This window comes from Amia ocellicauda, chromosome 7, assembly GCF_036373705.1.
Source record: "Amia ocellicauda isolate fAmiCal2 chromosome 7, fAmiCal2.hap1, whole genome shotgun sequence".
Classification (NCBI taxonomy): domain Eukaryota; kingdom Metazoa; phylum Chordata; class Actinopteri; order Amiiformes; family Amiidae; genus Amia; species Amia ocellicauda.
The window spans coordinates 32,997,798-33,018,854 of record NC_089856.1 but is presented as its reverse complement, the minus strand read 5'-3'; the positions used below and the strand labels follow the sequence as shown (position 1 = coordinate 33,018,854).

General features: G+C 35.5%; 1 protein-coding gene and 1 long non-coding RNA gene across 2 annotated transcripts; both read right to left on the bottom strand.

Annotated features, from left to right (window-relative positions):
- Window positions 1-7,281: 7,281 nt before the first annotated feature.
- LOC136753285 (G-protein coupled receptor 35) lies at window positions 7,282-10,500 on the bottom strand. The gene is made up of 2 exons (XM_066709253.1): window positions 10,388-10,500; window positions 7,282-9,017 (listed from the first exon to the last, which is right to left on the bottom strand). Exons 1-2 carry the CDS (start codon window positions 10,388-10,390, stop codon window positions 8,031-8,033), a joined length of 990 nt encoding a protein of 329 aa, XP_066565350.1. The 5' UTR covers window positions 10,391-10,500; the 3' UTR covers window positions 7,282-8,030.
- Window positions 10,501-13,449: 2,949 nt separating this feature from the next.
- Window positions 13,450-16,114, bottom strand: LOC136754087 (uncharacterized). The gene is made up of 2 exons (XR_010817531.1): window positions 16,064-16,114; window positions 13,450-15,668 (listed from the first exon to the last, which is right to left on the bottom strand). It is a non-coding gene; the product is annotated as an uncharacterized LOC136754087 (long non-coding RNA).
- Between the last annotated feature and the right edge of the window lie 4,943 nt (window positions 16,115-21,057).

The following is a 21,057-nucleotide window of genomic DNA, read 5'->3' as shown; positions in this document are numbered from 1 at the left end:
TTGCCCTTTATCTGTTTCACTTTCTCCTTTATTGACCTCTTGCTGTTGTAGTATTGACAATATTGTATCTCTTTCTATTTCCCTCTTTGCTTTCCTGATCCCTTTCTTAAGATATCTTTGCAGTTCAACATATTCTTTGTATTTTGTTTTGTCTCCATCCTTTTTGTATGCGCTATACAACATTTTCTTTCTCTTGATTTTTTTTGCATACTTCTGTTAAACCATTTTGGCCAATGCCTTTTGATCCTCAATTTGCTACGTTTTGGTACAAATTTCTCCTGAGCCTCAAGTAGTATATTCTTAAAATATAACCATCCATTTTCAACTGAATCTGTATCCAGTGTGCTCCAGTTTAACTCCTCATACCTTCAAGGTTGGCTTTTCTAAAATTGTAGACCATTGCTTTTTGAAAGAATGCCTCAAAGCTAACCATGTTGTGATCAGAGTTTACCATTGGTTCTCTAACTAGTGTCCCTCTGACTCTATCTTGGTCATTTGAAAAGATCAAGTCAATGCATGTGCTCTCTCTGGTTGGTTCCCAGTAAATAGTAATGTGTATCATTGAGGTTCAGTCTCTTTTCAGTGACTAACTTATCCCACTACATATTGATGGAAAAGCATTGTAGTGAAGTGGTCCTATTGGAATACATGTTTCATTTTGCATAACACTCATATTCTGATGGGTGACTTCTAGTGATGTAGTTGAAGCTGACTCCCTTGGGAACAGTTGGGTGAAAGTCTGTGGTAGATTAGCTACTAAATGTCAAAAAGCAAGATAGCCATAATGACCTTACCCTATGTTCTTAAATCGTCTGGCACACCAGTTTCAATATTCCATTTTGCAGGCATTTAACACACATGTTTTCTGGGTACTGAATGGCTGGGAGTGATGCCCTGACTGAAAGATGCCAGAATTATATTGATTTGACATCTCCTGTTTTTGAAAGTAGGGGGAATGATGGGGTGGGGGAGTCAACATTCTGTAATTGTATTATTTAAATAAGCAACAGAAACACTACATGTAAATCAAACCTGACATTTGAATGGAATTGGTTACAAAGCTAATATTAATTACATGGAAACAAATTTTCCTAGACATTTTGTGAAATAGAATCATGGATAAGGGATTTTAATGCTGAATACTGTTTCAAGGAAACTGAATCATCGGGATGATCAGAACTGATAATAATGAATATTTTAAATAAAAAACAGATTTGCAAGTATGAAACAGTGCTTATGTTAAACTAGTTCGCATGCGAGGTTAACCACATCCTATTTCTGTCAGTGTACTGTGTTTGTGCTCCTATTTCTTTAGTGTTTTTTTTGTTTTTATTTCATACTTTACTCATAATACAATTATTTTAAATCTCAGTTTACTACACTAAACTGTTTAACCATTTATTTTCATGTATTCATCATCATCATAATAATAATAATAATAATAATAATAATAATAATAATAATAATTATTATTATTATTATTATGATTATTATTATTATTATTATTATTATTATTATTATTATTATTATTATTATTATTTGTATAGCATGCTTATTTGCCATGTTACACTGCTGGTATAGAGGTAAAAATACAATAAGAAAAATAAGAAAATGGATCTGACAACCTCAAACAGTTACTGTCAATGTATGGCAGGTGTCTACATGGAAAATAACAACAAAAAACCTCAGTTAGAGCTTGGGTGTGCAATCACTCTCATATAGCTGGGTTCTGAGAACTATAGCCATATACTTTCCTATATGTCACAGCAGCTGTTTACAACTCCCTTTTAACAGCATAAGGCTGTTTTCAAAATGCTTTCTGTCATGTTTAGTGACTGCAGTGTATTTTATATAAATAAAACATTTTGCAGGTCTTTGCAGGCACCATAGGAACTGTATGGTGAGATTTAAACTGCCAGCTCACAGAAAAAGAAGACCTGTCTTCAGAACACCTGTTTTTTTGGGTAGATCTTTAAGAACAACATACATATGGTGGTTAACCTAACTGTTTTTCCATTGTTGCCTCCTGATAGGCAGCTATTTACAATTAGAACATTTTTGTTTGTGTGTGTATTTGTTTTTAAGTTTTGTTTTTTTCTTTAACATTTAAAGTGGTAAACGAAATATGCACTTCAGTCTGAAAAAATGTTTTAGAGATGGTGAGACCACGGATGACTAACCATAAAAGAACTGTCTGCTGTAGAGCTTTTCAGCTATCAAACAATATTCACTTCTGCTGACGTGTGTATTTTTATGCAATGGCAGCCTATTTTCTTTTACTGATAATGCAATAAATGTAAATCTGTTTGCTTTCAAGCCTTTACAGAACTGTATGATAGTTTGTTTGAGATTAAACAAATAACATTTAAAAATAAAAGGCAGAACCAGAAAACTAATTGAATGTATACACTTACAATACTGTCTTACACACTACTAGTATGCCCTTTGCTAAAAGAGAGCAAACATCTCTATTATCCTACTATTTTATAATATTGAATATTGATAATGTAAAACGTTTGCCATTGTTGAGGCTTCAAAATAATAATTTAATTCTGTCTGTAAATAAGGAAGTGGCAGTTTGGTTAGTGCAAGTTAGGCAGAAGTCGCTTTTGGTTTGTTGGGTTAATTGTCATGCTTTGAGCTCGTGTTAAAATTTGCTGAGTGTGATTGCAAACTGAGCCTTCATTAGAAATGTCTTCATTAGAAATGTATGATGTTTAGGTTTATATGAACTAATTACATTAAATATTTGGCATACATCAATTACAAAGCATTGTTAACTAAACCAAATCTTTTACCTAACTGTGAATCTCAAATTACAAACTTGTACACTTTCATGATTATTCTTATGAGTAGTACAAAGCATGCTTGAACAATGAAATCAAGATACTCAAAATAAGGTATGTTATTTTCAACTTACTGGTATTTTGGTCTTGGCTGTAACTGAAGTAATATGGAAAGCCATCTTTTGTTTAAATGGTTCTTATGGTTAACATAGGGGATGGAGATATTTGCCAAACAAAATCTGGACCAGGTATGCACTGAAAACTAATTCTTAATTATGCATTCAAAACACACCCAACCTAGTAAAAACAACAACAACAACAACAACAACAACAACAACAACAACAACAACAAAAACATTAAAAGTTTAAAAGAATATTTGCCCCTCTGCTCATCATAATTAATTTGTGTCCTATATAATCTTTTAAGTGGTTTGATGCAGTGTGTTAATGAAACAATATGTACTCATTTAAAAAGTCTATGTGCATTCATTCTGTGTTATACATATGAACTTTCATATGTGTTAATATGTGTATCTCACCATTCTATTCTTATTCCTGCATCTTTCTAGTGATTTGGGATGAAATGTGAGCCAGACATAATGCACAATTAGGTCAATGCAGCCACTTCTTATTGCTTTATAAATAAGAAAGTTCTCAAGCGGTTATCCTTATCCCCATCTATCCCCAAGACTAAATTATAAATGCTAAATGTATTCACTTTATAACTATATGCTCTCTTGCTGCTCATTTGCAAGTATCACCCTGTGCTTCACTGGTCATGTAGTAAACACTAAACCACTGCAAACATTTATGTGCTGCCAAACATATGTGTGACTGCAAATAAGGTCTTCCTCTAGGAGATACTGACTGTTGATCAAGATTATTTAGTACCGCCAGTGCGTATTGAGTCTGCTGAGACCAACACATCTCACCTAAATCTTGAGGAAGTCTGTAATTTTTACTCACCCCTGAAATGTCAGACAATTATCCATGTTCACCATCTAACCTCAATCAAGCAGTACTTTCCAGCATTTCTGTCTGTCACCTTACACAGCATGCTACTTCCTGCTCAGTCTTTCATTGAAAACCACAACTTTCCTGCCCATCTGCCAACAACATTTAAGACCAAGAGCATTTTGGAACATTAATCACTAATAATGTCTTCCCTATCTGTTGTTGAGCATCTCCGCTTGCCTTGAATTGGAGACCTCTGAACAGGTGTGTGATTGAAATGTTTTGTTTTATTGTATTTTTCTCTCTTTTCTTCTTGGGTCCATGGTAACATTGATTTTTTTTTAAATTTGAATTCAAATATCGTACTTATTCGTTTACCAGTTTCACATTTTTCAGACCTTCAAAGTGATAGAAAAATACACTTTGAGGGTGGTAGATTTTTACGTTCTAAAGTTTTTTTCTGTGTTCTTCCAAATTCGTGACCGATATTTCCCTGTTAAGTAACATTTATTTTGACAGATCTGCCAGCTGTCACGCACTGTCCGTGATACTCCCACGTTTGGCGTGAATCTCACACTTACATTGGAAAGAAAGAAAGTCTCACATTTATGTTGAAATGTTTCAGCACAACTCATCTAAAAGCTCACAGACCTGATGTTACTGCTCAAGAAGGGATATGTCATTTTTTGTACTGAATTTGGTTTATTGGTCGTGACAGTTCTGCACCCCTGTTTACATGCAAGTAGATCGGCCTCCACATGAAAATGAATAGTACACATTTGCACTCATGAATAGTACAATTAAAATGTCATGGAACACATTGAAACTAGGTGTGTGTGCTACATGATATTATACAAAAATTCAGTATGTAGTGGGGTTTGCATGAGGCATTACATAGGATAAATATCTATGAGGCCCCACATCTGGCTACAGGATGATGAGGACTAGCCATTAAAATGACTTTGTTATACCTGTAATTCATTTATAGATTGTGCTTATGATAAGTTATCCTTTAGACATTCCATAGCTAGGTGTCAGCTGGAGATTCTGCTGATGACAATGCTGAATTAATTGAATGCCATTTGATAGTTTGTTAAACAGGAGTGATTGCAAATCTAAAAAAAGAAGCTATAGCTTAACTGTTGAATTGGAGAAGCTAAGCCCTACTAGCCTTATCCCCATGCTCATCAGATATCTTTATTGGCCAATGCCCAACCATGAGTTACAGAGAACAGATATATCTATTTTGATCTATCTGAGAGACCATTATAGAAAAACATTACTATATATACAATCTTGTCGGTTTGGGAGCTGTACTGTGTGTTTTACAATAATTTGCATAACTAAAATTGTACAGTGACCAATATTACATATTTCAGTACTGTTATGTGCATTAGAAAATATTGTATTATTTTCTCCTTTTGAATCAACTCTCAACTGATTTTATAACATTGATGCAAAATGTATACACACAGGATATATGTTATTTTTAAACACAGTAACTTACTGTACTTTAATATAACATTTCACAGTTACGCTAGTAAGGTGTGAATGAAAAAATCATTTTTAATATGAGGCCTGCTGTATAAAGGTTATGTTTCCTGGATTGTTTTTTTATAAATATGAGGTCAATTGTTGGTCAACGTTAGAGGCATGTACATTCTTTGTAACCACATATAAGTTGTTCCATTTTGTTGTTGTTGGTTTGCCTTTGCTTTGGCAGGTTCTGTAGCCTAACTGCAAAAATAAAGGTGTGTATAACACCTTTTGTGTTTGCTCTGGTTTTCTTTCATTACTTTGCATAATGCATGAGATCTTGTGAAATAGAATAGAAAAACACTTTTCTTTCACCCCTTTCAAAACACACTCAATGTATATATATATATATATATATATATATATATATATATATATATATATATATATATATATATATATATATATATATATATATAGTTATAATTTTATCATCTGCACATTGATGATGAACTCTGCAGCTACATTATGAGCATTTATGAGTAGACATGTAAATTATGAAAGTGATGTTTATAAATGAATTCATAATATAATTTGCTTCAGATTTCCGAATGATACCCCACAACTTCCAAGTTTCTAGAAAATATTCTGGAAAGTTGCAGAAAATGTATTAAAAATAGAAACTGTGTTAAATTGTAGTGATTCATATGATTTCAGGATACATTCAGCAGTTACTGAGTTCCCTCTACTGGGCAGTGCATTTCAAAGCAAAGACTCAACCATGAGCACAGAGGAGCTTTCAAAATAACTCTAGTGCAGAGCTGTTGAAAGGCACAGATCAAAATAATATCAAAGGCCTTGAATATCCCTTGGAGCACAATCAATGTGATTATTAAGAAAGGAAAGGTGCATGACACCATCATGACCCTGCCTAGATCAGGCCATCTGTCAAAATTGGATGACCGAGCAAGAAGGAAACTGATCAGAGAAGCTAACAAGAGACCAATGGTAACTTTGCAGGGAGCTATAGGCTTTTATGTATGTTCAGTTGTTCCCTTTAACAACAATATCACAAACACTCCACAAATCTTATCTGTATGGTAAGGTGGTAAAAAGGTGCGACATATTGTGGTGGCAGCATCATGTTATGCATAGTTTTACATCGGCAGGAACTGGGGCACTCGGGATAGAAGGGAAAATTAAGGGAACAAAGTATAGAAAAGTCATTGAGGAAAACCTGCTGCCCTCTGCAAAAAAGCTGAAACTGGGAAGTTCACCTCTCGTGTCCCATCTTCAAATGTCTCATGAGTGGCCCAGACAGAGAGCCGATTTAAATCCAATAGAAAATGTGTGGCATAACATGAAGATTGCTGTTGATCAACATTCCCCAAGGAACTTGACAGAATAGTGTTGTAAAGGAGATTGGTCAAATATTGCCACATGTAGGTGTGAAACGTTGGTAAAGACCTATCCCAACAGACTCAGAGCTGTAATTGCTGCTAAAGGTGCTTCCACCAAGTATTAACTCAGGGGGGTTATCCAATTATATTTAAGTTTTGTATTTTTAATATATTTTTTTCACAATAAAAAAACAAAGCACATTTAAATGCACAAAGTTCTGAGGCATTGACTCAAAAAATATGAAAAAAGTTCAAGGGGGTGTTGACTTTCTTTTTGGGAAGATAAAATCATACATTTTGCAGGCATTACTTGGAAAATAGAACCTATAGTGGAAACATCTTGGGGAGGCCTTCATCCAGCAGTGGATCAATATGTGCTGATAGTGATGGTGATAATATATAGATCTTTCATGTATATATGCACAGACACACATACACATACACATACACATACACATACACATACATACACAAATAAACCAGGTAAAACTAAAAGTGATAAATACTGGTCATTGAATTGACTAGTCACATTATATAGGTCGGATCTGATTTTGCTTTTTTTGTATACCAAAGAAAGAAAGAAAGAAAAATGACCTGCAGGAAGAGATGGTAAAGGTTTGCAGATACATATATTTTCTTCATGCAAAAACATTTTTTGTATTAATTTATGTATTTATTTGACAATTAACAAAAAGTAAAATGAATCAATTAAAAAATCAAACTTGTCTTTTCACTGTGACTATGCTGACCAATGGAAATTACAAAATATACAGTTTTGAAGGCTTAATATAACCCACCATGAGTTATTCAGGGGTCAGTGAAGTACAGTGAAGGCATATTGAACCCAAAGAAAAAATACTGTAAGACACATTAAACACATTAAACCATATTAATAGTGCCAGAATCCTAAAGTAAAGTTATCAAGGGACACTTGAATAAGAGTCCTTTGTGTGCTTTTGTTCTCAATTACCCTTTGTATTATTTGAATCACAATCACAATTTCTAGAAAACCCTGGTCTTTGAATACAAACAAAGACTCTGTTGCCACCTTGTGGTAGAAATACTATTCAATACTATGCACCTCTTGAAACCCTTTAGGAGCTCATGTTCTTGATCCTAAAGGAATTGCTCTGGAAACTAACTGACTTTCCTACAGGCACTTGTCAGATTGCTTCTAGTAAACTGTTAATGTTTGTGTAATCATGATAGGCAGGCACAGTCCACATTCAAATTTTGCAAAATTATTGATTAGACCTTGTACAAAATACACAAACAGAAATTCAATTTCCTAACATTGTAATAGTGACAGCTTTAATTCTTCAGTTTACCCAGGAAGGTGTTGTTTGTCAGTTTGAAAGAAAGACTTTACATCAGAATATAATGGTCTACATTGAATGCTTCCACAACTTTGAAGTCAAACAAGTTTATATTCATTACTGTTGGCATTATTCTCGGCTGCATTACTGGCTTCATTTTTCTTGCATACAGAACCAGGAGTAGGAGTGCGTTTCCAGAAATCTTGAACCACAAAGTAATAACAAAAAGCATCAAGGCAACAGTTTGTGTTGGAAATGGTAGAGGCAATGTGAACAAAAGTGTGTACTCCATTCAGAAGGCTGCAGTTGATAGGGGGGTAAGTCTCAACTAAAAACTTAATCAGAAAGCCCACGTGGATGGGGGCGAAGCAGATTACAAAAATAATTAAGTTTGCTGTTATGATGCGAATGCATTGCGACTTCTCATTCGGGGAGCTTATTTTTCTCTGCTCTCGCAATGTGTAGATAATTTGAGCTGAACTAAAAGTGATCAGTATCAGGGGCACAAAGAAGCCCAATATCTCTATTGTTAGGATAAAGGAGAGTGGTAGTGGATTTGTATTGCTCTTTTGGAAGCACTTGACTTCGTGGGATTCATTTTTCTTTATTTCATTGCCAGCTTTATAATTCACAAAACTCAATGTGCAGTTAAGCACCCATATTAAAATGCACACAGCTAATGCTTTCCATGGGGACATGACCCATTGTGCTTTGAAAGGATATTTTATTGCTACATACCGAACTACACTTATAGCTGTGGCTGTCTGGATGCTCACGTACATATTTACATAGTAAATGGAGGTCAAGAAATAGCAGGAATCCTCTGACATGTTCCATGGGTGTTGGTAGGAATACATCTTGAATGGAAGAGAAATCAAAACCACACAGTCTGCTATGCTTATATTGGTCATGTATGTCATCATGTCAGTCCATCTCCTCCGCCTGCAGAGGAATATAACCAAAATGGCTACATTGCACACGAGTCCCAGAATGAAAATGGGAATGTAGAGGACCATCTGGAAGGTCTGGACATCCTCCGTTATGTTAGCTATGCAGATATTCGTTCCGTTACTCATCCTGTTGAGCTGTGTTTGAGAAATTAGGGACATGAACAGAGAGTTAATGGGTTTAATCTGTATCAGCTTTATAGCTGATACATTGTAAAATGCAGAGAGATGTAGTGCCGAGAAAGAGAATATAGCGCTGACTGTTTTTATTGTGATACCTACCTGGTCAGCTTGATAAAACTTTACGATTTAAAGAAACATGTTTGCAACCATTCAAAGTGTGAAAAGATTGTGGTAACCTAGGAGCTGCAACCATGTAATCCGGAGCACGGGCCAAGTGTAAGGGGACATAGGCCAATTGCAGGGAACAAGTTAAGCTTTCCCTTAATATTCTTCTTGAGTGGTTCCTGGCTTTATGGGTGTTGCACCTTTATCAATCATGTCAATGCATTAGTTAAGGGGAAAGGTGTTTTATTTAATACTTGTGTTACTTCCTACTCAAGACGTTTTTTCATGTAAAACAGGGTTCAGTAGCTCTGTGTTACTGAGAAGGTGTGGTGTAGCTTACACCACACCTGCAAAAGTCATACACAACAAACTTCTGTGCTCTCTGTACATTTATTATAATAATAATAATAATAATAATAATAATAATAATAATAATAATAATAATAATAATAATAATCACTATCATCATCATGTAGGGATATAGAATGGAAAAAATAAGTGTAGCCTCCTGCTCCTACATGATCAGTTATTTTGACTATTTCCTGTTCTTAAATTGGTCTTTGAGAACCTGACTATAGTTGGTTTATACCCTCATATACTTTTATTAAAATTGTATTATTAAAATTAAATTTCAATTTGAAATAAGGCAATGTTTGTTATTATGTATTTCCAAAGGAAACTGGCACACCTGTCTTATCTGTGTTATGTTTTCAACATGAAAACTGAAACTAAAGAGATCACACAGTTAAGTTTACATTTCAGTTTATGTTCGATACCATTAACTGCTCATAGGAACCCATAAGCTGTTTTAGTAATTGAATGTGTTTAAATTTCTCAACAGCCTTCTTTGTATAAATAAATCTGTCCTTTATATGCACAACAGGACAAATTATATGTGCCTTATACCTAGGCACGTGCGGGGTGGGGGGGCGCTTGGTGCAGGGGTTGCATGAGCCACTGCCCCTTTTTTCCATTGCCCTTTATTGCCTCTAACAAGTCCCCTCTTGGTCCAGACCCCCCCCGACTGCACTTCGCTGCCCCCCCATCCCCCCACCAGCCGCACTGTTTGCCTGTTTTTGGTTTGAGCCACTGACAATGCTCTGCACAGCACTGTTTATACCCCTTCGCCACCCAACCTCACCCAAAATCATAATCTCACCATTACTGGTTACACAAACACACATTCACCATAAACATTTAAATGTTATTAAACTCCTTACCATTTAGTTCCACAGGCAAAGAAAACCTCATATGGAAGTGTCGGGACTCTGTTCTGTAGCACAGTCTGAATGCTTTTATGAGGGAGATACAAAGTGAGTAACAGCATGGGAGTAGATACTGTAAACGGAATGATGTCAGAGCTTCAGGAAATGCCAGTGATAGTGCTGTAGATATGAAGGCAAGTCACAGGAAATTCAAAATTAGTGATACTTTCAAACTGTACAATTCAAATTATTTGAAATTTGAACATTTATTAACACACCTGGGACAAATCTAGTTTGTTGTAAACCCCAACTATTTAAAAAAGTTGACATGTTGTAAACCTTATTTGCAGAAAAAACTTATATAGGTAAATTATTTGTCATCATTGACCTACAAATAATTGTGCACATTGTATTTAAACAATAATTACTTCACAATGTTTTCTATAGTTTTTAAATGTCCTCAAAATGAAGGAACTCAGAATATTGGAACAGTTTAGCCTATGATCATATTTGAAAGGATTCCACAAACAGACATTGACCAACTAAAATGATGACTTGGATAACCTGAATAATATGTAAGTTGCTGTAAAATCTTGTTGCTGGAGTATTATCAGCTGGATCACATTAATCACAGTTAAGATTAAAGTGATAGTGTTGGATTGCAAGTTAAATACTGTATTAACAATTCCTGCCTTGGAATCTTGTGTTTGGTGTGTTGATCTGTTGTTTGTTGTTTTTCAGGTGACTGCAATCCACATTTCGGTAAGAGCAGTATAACCTGATTGTGAAAATGTCTGTGGAAAGATTCGTACCATCAGTGAACTAAATTCACATATCCTGTATTACCAAAAATGGCACACAGAGCATTTAGTAGTGTGTAGGCCTAGTCTTGGCATTAATGATTGCTACAATCTCTTTCATCAGTGGCTTTCAGAATACTGCACTATTCTGTTTGTAGTGCAGAGGGAGGGTCTTAATCGTTAGCTCAACATTGTGTTCTGTGGAATTAAAGAGCAATTCCTAAAGGTATGGTTTTGTGCATATGTTAATATGACTACAAACTGAATTAGTAAAGTGTGTGGGATAATTCCTGTTCCATTCTATCATATACACAACGTTTAACATGATAAAATCTAAAACTAGTCAGCATATGTCAAAAGTTTGTATGTGTGCTATTTCAGGGTTTCAGGATGTGATGCGTCATTACTTCCTTAAGAGTGGAAACAGAATAGAAACTACAAAAGCACCAGAGTTGTCTTCCCTTCTGCAATCTAGTACTTATTTTTTTTCAAGTCAAGTGTTTGCATTGAAGGGTCATCAGTAATAATGTCAATTTCAAAATGTACAATCACCCAAACTCAGCCGAATTGGTAACAGTTAGTTACAGTTAGTGTATTTACATAGTAGTTACATAGTAGCTACGTCTGTAGTTACTCATAAGAACAGTGTATTTATGCATTTTCAAAAAGGATCTTAATGTGTAAAAATGATTAACAGTAAGTACACAATTTTAACTACATTTGTAACAACGTTTGTGACTACGTATTGTCTTAAATGCACTTGTGATGACATATAAAACTGGACCCAATTTTCCATTGGATTTGGTTTTGTTTGTATTGAAATGTAACCAGTTCAAGTCCAGTGAATAACCTGAAATGATACAAAGGTAAGCGGTAAACTGCCAGAGGTTAAAAAAAAGAGGCTACCAAAAATTGAAAAATAATGTACATTTTAGAGTTATATACTGTGTTACTATACACTGTTAAGCATTATTTGGCAGGGTTATGCGCAGCTCCTGTGCATAGAAGTTACACTGTATTCCTACAATGCGCACATCATTTGAAAGCTTATTCTCTTGGCTACCAGCATGTTTCCATCTCAAACACATCCGATTCACAGTTTCCGTGTCGCCTGCCGTCATTGAGAGCCGGGGGGTAAACACGCAGTCTGCTCCGGGGGAGGAGGGGGGTCTCATTCAGACGGTCACACATCACTGTGGCTTATATAGGCTTATATTGTTCAGAACAACCTAACAATTATCCAGTATATTATTTGATGTTCTATCAAACACAGAGAAGTTCATGACGGATTACATTGTTATGTATATCTCTACCAAAATGTGTGGTGTTGTGTTTTTTTGTTTCACATTACTGCGGTAACATATAATGAAATCACTTGCAACAATCTAGCCTGGCTAGGGACGAACTGTCCAAGTTCTGCTGCTCCAAAGCGATTGCCACTCCTCGCAACAAATCTGCTACTGATTCAGACTTGTCTGTAGTTTGATTGCAATTTAATAGACATCCTGTGAAGCAATACTTTTTCGATTTCAACACATGTATTGTTTTGTATTTTGTCAGTAGAAAGCTTCCATATGTTTCCCTTTAATGTGTAAAACATCAATGTGTATTTTGAAACGATTAAATCCCTAATGTTCTTTTTTTTCCTGACAAAATTAAGAGCAGAAAGGCAAAGCTCACACAGTAAAAACGGGAAACTTCAGATTATTCACTAATCTGAATTATCCTCTCAAGGCATATCTAAAGTAAAATATTGAAATCTGTGAAGTGCAGTTGATCTAACAAAAACATATACTGTTTTTAGTGCTTTTCTCCTTGGATTACTTTGTTATCTCAGTTGTGTGACACAGTACATTATATTTTATGGTATACATTTATCTGAACTTGTTGTGTTATTGTGTTGTGTCACAAGCACATCTGTGGAAGTAGATGCTACAGCACATTACGGAAGGAGGTTGGGGGTTGGAAAGATGAGTCCACAACTGCTTGTCAGTGGTAAGCATGGTGACGTGTCCAAATATAAGCAAGCTAAAGTTGAAGTAAAGGTTACAAAACATTCTATTACATTATGTGGTGAAACAAAACAGGAAATATTGTGTTATTCTTTAATTTAAGGTTATGAGCCCAACAGACTTTCTGAACATCTGAACACTTTCAAATGACTGTACAAGCAATACACCTTGTCTAATCCTCATCAAAGACCACCCCCAAGTTTTATGGTAATTATAATTATTGTATGCAGAGCTTGGTTGTCTGAAGGAGAAAAAACAATCAATATCCTTTTTTGTTTTGTTTTATTATTTAATGAATATCATTAACATATTTCTAGAGAACGTGCCTCTTATTACAATTTTAAACCTCAATTCAAATGATTTTTTGCAAGCTATTCATTTCCCACCACCTGCACACACTATTAAATATGACCAATAATATCCTCTCATCCCCTTCATGGCAAAAGGATGCTGTCACATGCACATATTTATGCGAAGATAAAATATTTCAGTTGGTATTTGAATTTGTTTAATAAAACAAAAACAAAGATTGAGATGCAAAAAAATAAAAACATACATTGGAAGAATAGTTGTATCTTCTTTCCTACAATTATAATCATGGTGGTTGTTAAGATGAAAGGTCCCACCTTATATTTGGAAGGAACTTGAAATAAGTTGGACAATAGGATATTGAAAGACAGTAAATGAACGACTTTATACATTTGAAACAGGGAAGAAAAAGTGGTCCTTGTTTCTGAGATTTGCCCAAAATAAGAGACCCTCCTGATGAAGCTGGCATGCACCTTAAAGGTTCATGCACCTCCACCGAAATTCCATAGTTTCTCAGGTTATTCTCTAAGTAGAAACATATTCTGTGGTATATGCTTACCAATTCCAGCTCATTCTATGTACCGGAATTCAGAGATTAAGAAATAGGCCATGACATCACGCAAGTGATAACTCTGGAGATGCTTTGCTGGAAGTCAACAGGGAAAATCAGAAAAGTCAGGTAAATCATTAAAATCAGACATTTTATGCACATTCGGAGGCCCCGAGAAGAACCATAGGTTTGTAGTCATAAAAACTTAATTTCACCACCCAGAACTGTTGCTATTATTTTACATGATTATTTTATTCGAGGGACACCTGTGTAGGCTACAGCGGAGTGCAAACTGTGCTCGCGCATTCTCCAAAGGGAGATCTGGCTGCTGGCAGAAGTCAGAAGACTGAAGAAGGGTAACACATTTTTTTGACTGAACACCAGCTTGCTCTTGACGCCATACAATAAGTACATTATTTTGGGCTTGTACTCCGAGTGTGTGGTCTCCCTCTTGTTATAAGTTTGTTCTCACTGTCCTGCACCTCATTTACAACATTGGTGTGCTTACTCTTTTTGTACAGTCTACTTATAGAATATACTGAGAAACTATGGAATTTCTGTGGAGTTCCTCTTTAATGATAAAACAGAAAAATGTTTTAATGGCATTGCCTAGATTAACAGTCAAATAATTTGCCACATTAAGACAAGCAGTTGTTCCACTTCTACAGAATCACAAACCGTTACAAGGATGAACGTTAATAACGCTATTCTGTATTTCCAGATTTTTCATAATTTTCTGTGCCAGTACAATGAAAAATGTAAATGTTCTTTGATACAATGTAATAGCCTATGGCATCTAAACAGCAATTAGTAGAAGCGATGCATTCAGAAACATGGAAGAAGTTGTGCATTGCATTAAGTAGATTGCAGTTCTGTTCATATTTGGCAACTAAGAACTTGAGTAAAAATCCAGCATGGATTGGAGTGAAGCAGATGAAAAAGATCACCATATTTGCTGTGATGATAAGAATGCTTCTCTTTTTGTACTCTTGGGTTCGGCTGATCTTGTCTTTTGACAAAGTACAGATTATTTGAGTTGAACAGAACGCCACTGTACATAGTGGTAGGAGAAACCCCATTATTTCTAAAACCAGGATGAACGAATATGAATATGGTTCAGCAACTGTCCTTTCGAAACATTTATTTTTACCACCCCAATCCTGCTCCTTAGAAAATATGACGTTCACTGTTATTACAGTCACCCATATTAGAATGCATACTGCTATTGCCCTCTTGGGTGATTCTGTAGCTTTGGCATGAAAAGGATAAGTAATTGCTATATATCGGTGAATGCTTATGGCAGTAATGGTAAAAATGCTTGCATAAATGTTTATAAAGTAGATGGACACCAAAAATGGGCAAAAAACTTTTAGTTCCAAATCCTCAAAAACGTTATAGATCTTAAATGGGAGAGAAAGGACAACGATACAGTCAGCCATCGCCAAGTTGGTCATGTAGATCAAGGTAGATGTCCAGTTGGATCTCCTACAGCAAAACACACACAGGGCTGTGACATTTAACAGCAGTCCCAGAATGAAAATGGGGATGTAAACCACCTTGTGTAACATTTTCACCTCAGGTGATATTGAAAGAATACAGTCGAAACTTGAATTGTTCATCTTGGTCTGTGTTTAAAGACAAGAAAATATATTAACAAATGATGTAACTGTAATCAATACACAAAATACAGAATACACAAAAAGTTACCCAGTTTCAGATGCAGAGGAACTCCACTGTAAATCATATGTAGCATAATTTTAATAATATATTAGATATCTATGCCCTTTCACAATGGGTCTGGATATGTATAATATACCACAACTTAACATCAGATAGTATGATACTGTATGTGACTCAAGAGAGATAGGCTAGGAGGAAAATAAAACAAATGCTCCCCATTGATGCAGAACAGTTAATTAACAAGATAATTTGATGGATGAATATATAAACAGCAACACAATCAGATGGATGAATAGAAAATTACTATAACCAATTATCAATATAAAGTAAGAATACTCACTAATATATGACTGTAGATGAGTGCTTGATATAGTTCCTTGTTTTGAGATCTAATGAAAGAAATTTACATTGAAAAGGTTTATGGTTCATGTAAGCACCACCCCTATGCTGAGGTGAAACCATTGGACAGTGTGAACAATTCAAAAATAAATTAAAATGTTTTATTTAATTACACATTTAAACACAGAAAGTATTTTTTTTTGTAACTGATTATTGACATTTTTAGTGTTTAGAACATACATTTAAAATTTAACTATTTTAAAATACACATTTCAAGTATTACACAATAATTTCTGGCTATATGATTGTAAATACATTTAAAAGAAAGTATTGCTGTGCACTGCAAACCTTTCTATTCAGGTCTGCAGAGAATACACTTCCTGTTTCCTCTCGTATGCATGGCTATACTGTACATGTGTTATTACTATAGCTATTGTGGTTTGCAGTACTGGGTTTCTTTTTTTTTTTAAGAACTGTGTGTATGTTCTCAGTCACGTACCGAAACAAGTGCATTTGCATGAAGACCTAGCATATGATGAGTATAGAAATCTCTGAACACAAACAACATGAAAAATGTCACTACACCAGGTTACAACACTGTAACCTATTAAGACTGCTTTGTTTCAGGACAGCAGATGTACCTGTTGAAGTAAACCCCCAAATAATTATGTTAAGCTTGTAGCGTAAGGTACACTTATAAATTTCAATTAAAGAAGTGAATTTATAGTATCACCTTATCACGAATCCTGGAATCTTGTAGAACTCAATTTCTGTAATAATTGGATGCAGACACCAATTCCAAAGATATAAATTGTCAAATTTATTCAAAACAAAGACTAAATGTAGCACTACACTAATTATACAAAAGGGAAAAACTAATTAAAATTCAACTCTAGATCAACAAATCAAAGACAAATCACTTCCGTGACCAAATCAAAGACCATGGGATCGCATATGATAACACAAATCGTTAAACAAAAAAGGTTATAAACACATTGACTACAATACCGGTTAGTAAGACGAAGGTGAGTCTCTCATTAGTATTGTTAGTCAGACATTAAATAACTACGCAGGTTAGTATTTATGTCAGGTAACTTCTCGTTATATATATATCAGTCTCATTCACGTTTAGATGCCGAGAAAGATCCTATCATTATTTGTTACCACAATTTCACTTAACTGATTATTATTCAATGATTAAGGATAGGCAGGGCCACCAATAATCTAATGTCTATTAACTTGTGTCAATTTCAGACTAAACAGTTAAACAGGAATGAGAAGATATTTCTCGGCGTTGACAGATTTTATTTCTAAAATGATCAACAAAACAGTTTAATGCAACACACATTTATATTTAAGAAAACTAAATTATATTACACATTCTAGAGTTATGAATCACAGATTAACATTTCTAATTGATTTCTCAAATGTCATGAATCATGAACTCCAAACTGTTAAACTTATCTGAACTTCGTCGCAGAGAGGCCTCTCTGGCTTCGGGCTCAGATAACAGCACACGGCACGAGGTCCGTGTGGTTTGGAACAAAGGCAGTCCGGTTGGGCTTTGTCCAAGAACTTCCACTCAGTCGATGCACCTGGAAGTTGGGGTTTCGCGAATGTAGAGTCTTTTCCAAACAGATTTTCCACTGGTTTGAAGGCTCCAAGGTTGTGCACAAAATCTTCTTGGCAAGCAGGGTCTCTCACCGTACTTATTTGAAGACAAAGTCTTTGAGGAAAGCAGGGCCCTGTTTGTTCCAAGGGTCAAGTTACTTAAGACTCAAATAGCTATTTAAATGACTGACACTTTCGTATTCAGTCGACTTAGTCAATTGTCCAGCTGTAAAACTCCACTGATCAGGTGGGCACAGGCGGGCAGCGCAGTCTGTAAAGTTCTTTATTTAATAAAGTCCTTTAAAAGAATTATTTGTACAGCTCAATCTCCTTCTCCCAGTTTAACTCTTCTGTTGCCGGCAAAGACTTGGTTGGTTTCTGGTTCCGGTTCTGGCAACAGAGCTACAGGTTGAGCTGTGGCAGCGAGTTACTGGTTCAGGTGAGAGAGAGAGAGAGAAAGACTGTCTGCTGTTCCTTATAGTCTGTCAGATCAATAGGTGATTGGTTCCTGAGTACTTGAGATTGGATTTCGGTTTCAGCCCCCAGTGTCCTATTGGAGGGGGGCTTGATTTATGACTGATGTCAATCCATGCCATCTTTTGGAAATGCCGGTTGGCCTGGGTTCATAGCTCTATGTCGGGATTTCGGCTCTCGTCCACTTCAAAGAGTTTTTATCACCTACAGGCCCCTTTCTCCAGACATCTCATAGCAGAATTCCAAACTATTTGGCCTCTTCTCGGTGCCATCCTCCCCAAATCTGTCACTTTGATGCAAACCAGTTCCAAGCTGATGAGCTAAGGAAATCCGATAAGACCTCTCCCCCCCCAAAGTTCTTTAGATCAGTGCTTCAGCTCAGAGCCCAACATGCTCTTCTCAAAATACACCCAACATAACGATACAAGCTTTATCACTGTAACCTTGTCACATTCTCAGTGTATCACTAGGGCTGTGACTAAATCAAAACTTGAACCCCCCTACTAACATAAACCTCTACTCATTAGAATATTTAGTTGTCGTCAGATGCTTCTTCTTCTTGCTCAACAATACAGCCACAAAGAAGCACAGGTTTGTAGTTTACTGTTAGCAGATGTGTCAGTGTCAGGCATCTGGTCTATTTGTTTGTGACCTTCTTTATCAGATTAATGGATCCTTGTAGAATAAATATCATCTCATTATTATCCTTTTAGTGTATGTCTTTGAGCCTGACTGACTATGTAAATTAAGTATAGAAAATGTTTATTTTGGCATCCTAGATCCGGGATGCGGAGTGGTATCAGTGTGTTTACACTACACATCAATTTGTTCATTGCACACATTAAGCAAGTTATAAAGATTGTTTGACACCACTATAAATGTGTGTATGTGTGTTGACACAGGAGTCACCTAACCTTAAAAAAAACCTTAAACTAAGTTTAACGACTACGCCACTCTGATTTGATACTGATTCAGAGAACTTGACCACACCCTCCCTGCAAGTGACGTTTTGGATCTTGGCACACCAGCAAGGCACCAGGTTAGTTTTATTATTGTTCAATAAATAATTTCAAACACAGAGCAACAGACACCATACATTATAAAAGAGTGACATGTGTTCATTAATAAAACCTGGTTAAAATGCCTTGTAGCAGCCAATAAATTAATAACTACCGTTAATGTAATAACTGCCAATAATGTAATACAATTTCTGAACCAATAACGTAATACCTTTTTGCCCATAATGTAATTAGTTCTTACATTATTGGCTGGGTTAATAAAAAAATATTAAAATTGTAGTAATTGTAGACGATAATGTAATAATATACTTATATCACTGTGTGTTTAAGTTTTATTTATTAAGTGTCAGACTTCCATAACACTTACTGTTGCTTCTTTCAAATAGCTGCTCAAAAACCTGACCAATCATGAGCCCAGAATCTTAGTCCTAACGCTGAGAAAACACATAAATAACTTATTGAACCAAACTGGCACTATTATCTCTTGTGCTCAACTTTCAACCTCTTAATGCAAAATTCTAAACTATAAAATATAGCATAACATGACCTACAAATATAACTTTGGTAACACATCTTTCAGCTTTATAATAATAAAGGATGGTTTTAGGTCCCTTTTTAAATAACTAAAGTGTCTGATACTGTACTGTACCTTTGACAAAATGGAGGTAAGGTGCTGGAGGTAAAGTTCAATCTCAAATGAAAAGTAACTTCCACTCATTTACAAATATAAAAAATCAGAATCAAAATGAAATTATCTGCTGACTGAAAAAAAACCACCAACAAAAACAATGGTCATTACATCTTCCAGTAGATGTCCTTAACTTTGTACTGTCCGAAGGCTATGTGACTGAGCAGTATCCAGGCTCTCATCCATTGTTTGTCCTTACCAAATAACTCTTTTATATGTGTGCTGAGACCACTGCTGCGTCTAGCAGCCTTGTATAGCTTCATAACACTAGTGGAACAGTCATTCTCTTTGTCCAGTTCCAAAATCTCTGCAAGTGCCTCTCTTAGCTCTAACTAGTGCATTGTACAGTCTTAACATTATTTCCCTTGTTTTAATTTCTACACTTTTGACACTATACCCTAGCATTCTGTTTGCCTTTTTTATTGCTTCCCCACATTGTTTGGATGGAGAAAGTGAGGAGTCCACATAGACTCCTAGGTCTTTCTCATGTGTTACTTCTTCTAGTTCTATTCCTCCCATAGTGTAATTATAGTGGACATTTTTGTTACCTGTAATACCTTGCACTAGTCCACATTTAATTTCATCTGCCAGGTGTCGGCCCACAACTGAATATTATCTAAGTCCCTTTGAATAGCCTGTGCTGCCAAGATTGTATCTGCTGAGCCACCTATTTTAGTATCATCTGCAAATTTGACAAGTTTGCTAACTATCTCAGAGTCCAGATCATTAATATAGATTAGAAAAAGCAAAGACTCTAATACTAATCCCTGTGGAACTCCACTAACAACCTCACTCCAGTTAGAAGCGACTCCTCTAATCGACACCCTCTGTTTCCTATACATCAACCAGTTCATAATCCACCTACTTACATTACCCTGAATGCCTACAGCCTCCAATCTGAGGATCAGTCTTTGGTGTGGAACCTTATCAAAAGCTTTTTGGAAATCTAAGTATATCATATAATATGCTTTCACATGATCTACAGCTGCAGTTGCATGTTCAAAAAATTCTAATAGATTATTAAGACATGTTCTGCCTCATCTAAACCCATGTTGACTATCTCCAAGAATATGGTTTTCATTGAGATGCTCCTCTATTTTCTGTCTAATTATTTTTTCCAACATTGTACAAGTAATGCAGGTGAGACTGATTTGTCTGTAATTTCCTGGCTCAATTTCTATATCCTCTTGCACTAAATATATG